General features: G+C 40.3%; 1 protein-coding gene and 1 non-coding gene across 2 annotated transcripts; both read right to left on the bottom strand.

The window, feature by feature from the left end:
• Positions 1–4,039: 4,039 nt before the first annotated feature.
• LOC101827032 (keratin-associated protein 24-1) lies at positions 4,040–4,795 on the bottom strand. Its single transcript, XM_005087971.2, has one exon. It carries the CDS (start codon positions 4,784–4,786, stop codon positions 4,040–4,042), a length of 747 nt encoding a protein of 248 aa, XP_005088028.1. The 5' UTR covers positions 4,787–4,795.
• A 1,853-nt stretch (positions 4,796–6,648) lies between these two features.
• LOC121142117 lies at positions 6,649–6,756 on the bottom strand. The gene has a single exon (XR_005879124.1). It is a non-coding gene; the product is annotated as a U6 spliceosomal RNA (small nuclear RNA).
• Between the last annotated feature and the right edge of the window lie 445 nt (positions 6,757–7,201).

Below are 7,201 nucleotides of genomic sequence, written 5' to 3'. Positions count from 1 at the left end.
CCAGTACCATTTGGGTTCACATTAATTTACCACTTCACCACCCTTCATCCATGCCTGCGCACCTAGAACATCGTCACTTAAACATTCAGACTCTGCTCCAGGCCAATTCTTCCAGAAAGTATTCTATCATTTTTCCAGTGACAGGTGATCTCTCCCTCCTTTGAAAGTCATCTATTGTCGTTCAATGGTTGAGAGAGTATTCTGTGTGTTTCCACTAAACAGCTCTTGAGAATAGTCTCCCTAAATCTTCATGACCTCAAAGAATCCCACTTAATGGCTCAAAGAATAGGCTTACCTTCAGAATTTGCAGAGAAAGAATATATATTTGGTCTGAGCTACTGAACACTCAGCTAGAACACACAAAACTGTTTTCAAGGTCTTGAACACCTATGCCTATAGCCAATGTTTGGTTCTTAAGGATAATATCTTTTTTGCAACACTTTTGTAAGACTTCTCTGAAAATTGGAGGCACTCACATGAATGAGGAATACGATCATATGCAAACATATCCACCCAAATGCAGGCATTAATATGCTTTCTGAAGCCTTCACTGCACACAGTAGGTATACGCTGACTATTAAAATGCTAACCCGGTGTGTACAGTTCAAATGTTTTAATTTTGGTCATTGGGGCAGTCTGAATAAAAGTGACCCCATAGGAGGGTGTGGCCTTGTTGAAGTAGGTGTGGCATGTTGGAAGAAGTATCTCACCAGGGGTGGGGCAGTGGAGGGTTGGAGGGTGAGAGGCTGGGCTTTGAGGTCATTATTACTTCCTGCTGCCTGAAGCTCCAGATGTGGAATTCTCAGCTACATCTCCAGCACCATGTCTACATGCATGCCACCATGCTTCCCACTTTGGTAAAAGTGGACTAATACTCTGAACTTTGAGCCAACCACAATTAAATGTGTTTCTTTATAAAAGTTGCCTTGGCAGCCCACAGAATGGGAAAAGATATTCACCAATCCCACATCTGACAGAGGGCTAATTTCTAAAATATACAAAGAACTCAAGAAGTTAGTCACCAAAACACCAAACAATTCAAATAAAAAGTGGGTACATAACTAAATAGAGAATTCTCAGTAGAGGAATCTAAATTGGCTGAGAGACACATTCTTAGCCATCAGGAAAATGCAAATCAAAACAACTCTGAGATACCATCTTACTCCTGTCAGAATGGCTAAAATTGAAAACACCAGTGACAGTTTATGCTAGTAAGGATGTGGAGAAAGGGGAACACTCCTCCACTGTTGGTGGGAGTGCAAACTTGTACAGCCACTTTGGAGATCAGTATAGAGATTCCTCAGGAAAATGGGAATCAGTCTACCACAAGTTACAGCAATCCCACTCTTAGGCATATACCCAAAAGATGCACATTCATACAACAAGGACATTTGTTCAACCATGTTCATAGCAGCATTATTTGTAATAGCCAGAATCTGGAAGCAACCTAGATGCCCCTCAACTGAAGAATGGATGGAGAAAATGTGATACATTTACACAATGGAGTAGGACTCAGCAGAAAAAAAAATGAAATCTTGGAATTCACAGGTAAATGGATGGAACTAGAAGAAGCCATCCTGAGTGAGGTAACCCAGTCACATAAAGACAAAAATGGTATGTACTCACTCATATATGGATTTTAGACAAAGGGCAGAGGAGTACCACCCTACAATCCATACCTCCAGAGAAACTATAAAACAAGGAGGACCCTAAGAGAGACAGACATACATGGTTTCCCAGAGAAGGGAAGAGGGACAAGATCTCCTGAGCTAATTGGTAGCATGGGTGGGAGGGAGTTAGAAGAAAGAAAAGGGGAGAAGAGGAGGGGATTGGAGGACAGGAGAGAGCATGAAGATCCAGTCAGTGAAAGAACAGAGGAGAGCAAGAAAAGAGATACCATAATAGAGGGAGCCATTATACACTTAAAGAGAAATCTAGCACTAGGGAAATGTTCAGAGATCTACAAGGATGACCCCAACTAATAATCTAAGCAATAGTAGAGAGGCTACCTTAAATGCCCTTCTCTGATAACGAGATTGATGACCACCTTATATGCCATCCTAGAGCTTTCATCCAGTAGCTGATGGAAGCAGAAGCGGACACCCACAGCTAAACACTGAGCTGAACTCCTGGAATCCAGTTGCAGAGAGGGAGGAGTGATGAGCAAAGGTGTCAAGACCAGGCTATAGAACCCACAGAAACAGATGACCTGAAAAAGGGAAGCTCATGAACCCCAGACTGATAGCTAGGAAACCAGCATAGAACTGATCCAGACCCCCTAAACGAGGATGTCAGTTTGGAGGTCTGGTTAATCTATATGGGCCTCTGGTAGTGGATCAGTATTTATTCCTACTACATGAAAGGACTTTGGGAGCCCAGTCCACATAGAGGGATTCTCTCTCAGCCTAGACACACAGGGGAGGGTCGAGGCCCTCCTCCAAATGATATGACAGACTTTGAAGATCCCTCATGGAAGGCCTCACCCTCCCTTGGGAGCAGAAAGGGATGGGATAGGGGTTGGTGGCCTGCAGGGGAGGAGGGAAGGGATGTGGAATGGGGATTGACATGTAAAAGAAGCTTGTTTCTAATTTAAAAAGGAAAAGTTGCCTTGGTCAAGGTGTCTCTTCACAACAATGAAGACCTAAAATGCACATTGACTACTTTTGAAGTGCTAAAAGTAAAATTCAAAACCTTTCAGGCCAGGCAAGCAACCTACCTTAGAGATTTACTGCAGCCAGGAAACACTAGCTGCCAGTAATGTTGATCTTTCCAAATCTTCCAGTCGACTGTTGCATACATCTCCATAAAACATAGTTTCCCTATAAACATAGTTCAATCTTCACTCACAGAAATGCTATCTATTATAGTATTTTTACCATTTAGATTGAAGGTTTTATTTTCATTTTCTGCATGAGAAGTTTATAGGCCTAAAATCACTTTTCAAGAGATTCCATATTTAATTAATAAGCTTCTCAAATAGCATCTATATTTTATTGTCATAAACAGAATATATACTTTTATTAAATTGATTTATATAATTTCTTCCTACATTTCTTTATTTGAAAATTAATCACAAGCATTATAAGATGAATAAATTGTTTTAGAAAGAAATTAAAACAAGAAACAAAGTGCCTACATTTTATATTCAACCTTCCTCCCACATTTTAACTTAGATTATAAACCAATTTTTTTTAAAAAAAGAAAGAAAAATCAAACAACCAACAGTGGTATGCATACTTTGCTCATTATAGACAAAATATCAGTGAACATGTCATGAACAACAAGGGAAGCCATGGTTTCCGGATAGAAAATTGTTTATTAATCAAGAATCGAGTCAATTTCTAGAATTAGAATGACAGAAGAATTCAGAACACAGACAAATTATAGGAATCATAGAGAATCTACAGTAACATTTTTTTCTCTTTGTTTTATCTCATAGTTTCTGGGATTCAGTCACTTCTTAGGATTTCTTCCAACTGTCAATCAACTGTGTTCTTTGTGTCATAGTTGAAAGACTAAGTTGCTGAGGCTTTCTCTTTTGTAGTTATGTTTGCTGTTGATATTTGCTCAGGAGGGAAGGAAGAAATAGCCCCATACAGTAGTATGTTTACGGGAGTTTTATTTCTCCCTTCATTGGCAAGATGCTTGTCAGGCAGTTTAAGTTTAGAAAAAGCTATTGGAGAGAAGCACGACAATCTGAACAAACTGTTGAAGTCAACCTTCAAACCAAGAGAGAAGACCACCATGGCAGGCAAGGGACATCCAGAGAAAAAAAGTTCTTGATGACTGTCCTGCATATGGAATTTCTTCAGGGAGTCCATTAACACTACTATCACAATCAGAATTTTTTATACAGAGAGTACTAACCGAAGCACAAACTATGGAATGGTTAATCAGGTCTAGAGTTAACACACCTGAGGCCAGAGCAGCGGCCTTCCTGAGATGAATAAATCAATTTAGCAGACTCGTAGAGACCTTGGAACTGAGTAGAATCTGCTCCACCAGGCCATCCGGAGCTCTTGTACAAGCTGTAAGTCGATCAGTAGCAATTCAGAGGTCTGTTACTGCTGCATAAGTATCTCAGAGGTGGAAATGTACTAGGTATATAGCTCAAAGACTGAAAATTTCTACATAAGTAGCTCCGTGGTAGAAAGCTTGAAGGCCCATAATTTGAATACCGGCAATATCTCGTTAGGTAACTTTGGGGTTGGTAGCTACTGGTAACGTAGCAAGATGGGGAGAAGCCATTGGTGAAGAATCCAAAATTTCCGTAGCTTCTATATCCACTGTTGCCCAGACCGCAGGGACGTTGGGTCTGGAGATTCTTAGGGAAGGAATTAAATTGACCTACAAAGTGGGAGCCATTTTGAGAAGTTTGGCAGGCTTTAGATGCAAATCGAGTAGCTGTGGTGCAATTGGATACATACCCTTTGGTTCCAGGACAGGGACTGCAGCTGGGTCTGGTTCTGATGTTGGTAGTTTCACAGGCACTAACAACTCGACTGGCAGATGGGGAATTGCAAGGCGCACAGGAGTTCGTGGGATCACCAGTTGGAGTATAAGTCTTGAGCTCGTGGCTGGGAGAGTCACAGCAAGGTGCTTGACAGTAGGAGTCTTGACAATGGTCCAGAAGCCAGAGATTGCCTTGATAGCTGCTGGGTAAGAAATGTCTGTAGGCAGGGTTTACATCATCTGAGCAGATGGCGATGGGAGGAGTCACAGGGATGTAGCAGTGATTTCTATGGGAAGTGGCTCTGCAAAGCCCAGGGTAGCCCAGAAGAGACATGGAGTCTGAGTGCAAGCGAGAGGCAGCTGCGTGGGTATGGCATGGCTGCAGCTGGAGGACTCTTTATATCTTCCCTGGTGACTGCAAGGAACATCTCCAGAGTCTCTTCCTTCTCTCCGTCTGACATAACAACGCATAACATCTCATTATTGCATTGTTTAGCCTCAGCTGCTAGTGTCTTCTGGCTCACACAAAAATAAGTTTGTTTTGCATCTTCAAAGTACCCGTAATCACTGTTCTGACTATCACCCATTGGTCAGCTTCTGTAGACCACAGCTTTAGGGAATAGTGATTCCAGTGTTAATAGGCAAACTCTCATATGACAATCGGTGATTAACAAGAGTCCACGGGATTCTAAAGCATGGTTATTAAAAGGTTAACAAGGTTTCAATAAAGCAAGGACCTATATTTTTCTACTCTTTGACTCTGAAAAATGCTGCAGGATTTGATCACACATTCTTCAAAGGTGGATGGTCTGACTGTCACAACACTGTCACTTAAAAACAGAAGATCTCTGTATTAAATGAATCATTTTCCCCCAAATATGTGTTATGTACATCCTGGTGTTAGGCCAGACCCTGATGACAACTTCTCTTCTGATGTGTTTGGAGAATTCCTTATGTGAGGCTCACAGTAATCCTGGTGGCATTTGGTGACCTATTATTCCAGACTAAAAATGAACTGGTCCCCACGGGTCAGTGGTTGCTAAGCAACTGAAGCTTCCATAAAATCCCCTTCTTAGACAGTTTCTACACCATGTACTATCAAAGAAATCCAGTTTGTCAATATTGGAGTTTCTTAATTGACTAAAATTATGAAACATGTGCCCTTTGCCCATGCTGTAAAACCTTTTGCTCTCAGGTATAGAACATTTTCCAGCAAATGGGATTTACTTGTCCTTTGCTTGTTTTCTTTTGAACAATGCTTTCAGTATATCCCTAGACTGAAGATATTTTTGGTCTGTGGCAATAAAATGTATTGGTCACTTTAAAAGATTTCATTTGAATAATCTGTGTGGTTGCTACAAGGCACTGCACATAGTAAATAGTGTCTTCCCTTCCTTTAAGATAAGGCTAAAGGAATTTTAAGATCTAATTTAAATTTAAGAATCAACATTTTTGTCCTCAAAAATAGAAACTATATTTCAGACTTACAGATACCAGTAAATTAAGAAGAGCAATATGTGTGTTAACAATGCTGTATTCAGTCTGAGAGCAATGTTGATTTCAGGGAAGGCAAGCTACAGGACAGGTGTTAGAAGACACTGTCCCCTCATGTACCCCAGATGTATCTGTGTCCCCTCATGTACCCTAGATGTATCTGTCACCACTTTGTGCCTCTCATCTAGGTTTTTTAAAATTTCACTTCAATGTAAGCCTAGAGGCATTCTCCAAACATTTTTTATGAGAATTTATCAGTGCCTCTCTTGGTGTCCTTTATAAAACACAGCATGAACGACCCTCCTTCAATGCATTGTGTTCCCTGTTAGGACTTCTTTCAGGTAAGAAGACTCTCGTTATTTGGCTATGAGATACTCTAGGATATTGTGCATATAATTTCAGCCCCAGAGCAGGAAAAACAGGAGGAATTAGATATATTAGGCAGTTGGTGCTTATCCTCCCTCTGCAGCTGAGTCCTGGTACAATGTCCAGATGTTGCTAGGGCCTTATTTTCTTCTCTTTCTCTATCATTCTTTTACTAGTTTCAGCAGTTCATGTTATTTTTAGGATTTGATCATCTTTTTTATTGTATAAATTACAATCACACACTTTTCCCTTTCCTTTCCTCCCTCCAACCCCTCCCACACATGTCTTGCTTTAAGTTCATGCCTTCTTATTTTTTTTAATTGTACACACACACACACACACCCTGAGTGTTTTGTACAATATGTGTGTTGTCCTTGTGCAGGGGACATGCTAATCTTCAGTGCATCATTCCAATTTTAGTCTATGTGCTTCTTGAATGAACATCAGTCTCTCTTCCGGCTTCTTTGTAACAGGCTCAAGCGAGTAGAATGAGTGTACAAATATGCTATCTTTACAACATACTCCATCTCTATGCTGGCACTGAATAAAAAAGGATTTTAACTAGATATTATTCATAAAAGTGGAAGTTCAGAAGTATAACATAGAACACTATGCAATATAAGAAATCAAAGCCTGGGATTTGACAATATGTCTAAATTTATTTGGATAAGGTAGAACGAATAGTGATATACTCCCAAAGTAGTGTTTGCTCAACTTCTCATTACCTTTTTTATTTTCTCTCCATCTCAGAACATCATATTTATACATTCAGTGCTCCCTGTCCTCATTTCTTTCACTATTTTTGGGTGTGCTGCCTTTAAAGACTTATTTGCTCTTTCAGTCTCCATGTTTGGAAGATGTTGAGCAGATATCAGAGTCACAAAAAGGG

The sequence above is a fragment of the Mesocricetus auratus genome, unplaced genomic scaffold (assembly GCF_017639785.1).
Source record: "Mesocricetus auratus isolate SY011 unplaced genomic scaffold, BCM_Maur_2.0 Super-Scaffold_100008, whole genome shotgun sequence".
NCBI lineage: Eukaryota > Metazoa > Chordata > Mammalia > Rodentia > Cricetidae > Mesocricetus > Mesocricetus auratus.
Note: the sequence above shows the minus strand (reverse complement) of the source record. Positions and strands in the feature narration are given on the sequence as shown.

Coding starts and splice junctions, on each gene's coding strand:
- LOC101827032 (XM_005087971.2), bottom strand. CDS start 4,786: ATGTCTCTTCTGGGCTACCCTGGGCTTTGCAGAGCCACTTCCCATAGA.